Source organism: Hipposideros armiger, unplaced genomic scaffold (assembly GCF_001890085.2).
Source record: "Hipposideros armiger isolate ML-2016 unplaced genomic scaffold, ASM189008v1 scaffold_6057, whole genome shotgun sequence".
NCBI lineage: Eukaryota > Metazoa > Chordata > Mammalia > Chiroptera > Hipposideridae > Hipposideros > Hipposideros armiger.
In genome coordinates, this window is record NW_017737078.1 from 1 (window position 1) to 1242 (window position 1242).

Genomic DNA, 1242 nt, shown 5'->3' on the forward strand with positions numbered 1-1242 from the left:
AGGGCCATGATCCAAAGGAACCAGAGCAGTTGAGAAAACTGTTTATTGGTGGTCTGAGCTTTGAAACTACGGATGATAGTTTAAGAGAACATTTTGAGAAATGGGGCACACTCACGGATTGTGTGGTAAGTTACTAAAGGAACCAAAAAAAAATTCTTAGGGGTAGAGGACTTGTGTAGATGTGTTTCTATGTTTAAATTTTTTATTTTGTAGGTGATGAGAGATCCCCAAACAAAACGTTCCAGGGGCTTTGGTTTTGTTACTTACTCTTGTGTTGAAGAGGTGGATGCAGCCATGTGTGCTCGACCACACAAGGTTGATGGGCGTGTAGTGGAACCAAAGAGAGCTGTTTCTAGAGAGGTATTTAATAATACCATTTTATAGAACGTGAAATTGTTGTAAAAAGTTGATCTCTTGACTTATGTGTTTTATTTTTTTACTTGTAGGATTCTGTAAAGCCTGGTGCCCATCTAACAGTGAAGAAAATTTTTGTTGGTGGTATTAAAGAAGATACAGAAGAATATAATTTGAGAGACTACTTTGAAAAGTATGGCAAGATTGAAACCATAGAAGTTATGGAAGACAGGCAGAGTGGGGAAAAAAGAGGATTTGCTTTTGTAACTTTTGATGATCATGATACAGTTGATAAAATTGTTGGTAAGTAGCAATTTTTCAGAACTTGAATGAGAAAGTAGAAATGGCTTTTTATTCGATACTAAATTTGCTAAGTTGCTTATAATTTTGCATTGTATGTAATAGTATATAAAGTGTATATAGTTCAGTTTACATAAAGTGATTACATTTGTGTGACCAGCTTCCGGATCAAGAAGTAAATGTTAACAACATTCCCTCATCCCCACTCAGAAGTCACTACTTTCTTGATAGTTTAGTTATGTTGTGCTAAAGGCTATCATTTATATGCTTTTTCAAACATCAAATAACTTTTGTTTGTTTGGTTTAAAAATTTTTTAGTTCAGAAATACCACACTATAAATGGGCATAATTGTGAAGTGAAAAAGGCCCTTTCTAAACAAGAAATGCAGTCTGCTGGATCACAAAGAGGTAAGTAGTTCCGTATATACTTACACAATAAATGTGAGTGGTGTTGGTAGGGTTCTTAAGTATCTTCCTTGCATGTGTTAAAGGTCGTGGAGGTGGATCTGGCAACTTTATGGGTCGCGGAGGAAACTTCGGAGGTGGTGGGGGTAACTTTGGCCGTGGTGGAAACTTTGGTGGAAGAGG

General features: G+C 36.5%; 1 protein-coding gene across 1 annotated transcript; it reads left to right on the plus strand.

Annotated features, from left to right (window-relative positions):
• Nucleotides 1-5: 5 nt before the first annotated feature.
• Nucleotides 6-1238, plus strand: LOC109378881 (heterogeneous nuclear ribonucleoprotein A3; the record flags this gene model as incomplete). Its single annotated transcript, XM_019635137.1, has 5 exons — nt 6-125; nt 214-360; nt 447-657; nt 973-1062; nt 1146-1238. Coding segments are annotated over 5 exons (661 nt in total), but the record flags the coding sequence as incomplete, so codon positions are not given.
• Between the last annotated feature and the right edge of the window lie 4 nt (nt 1239-1242).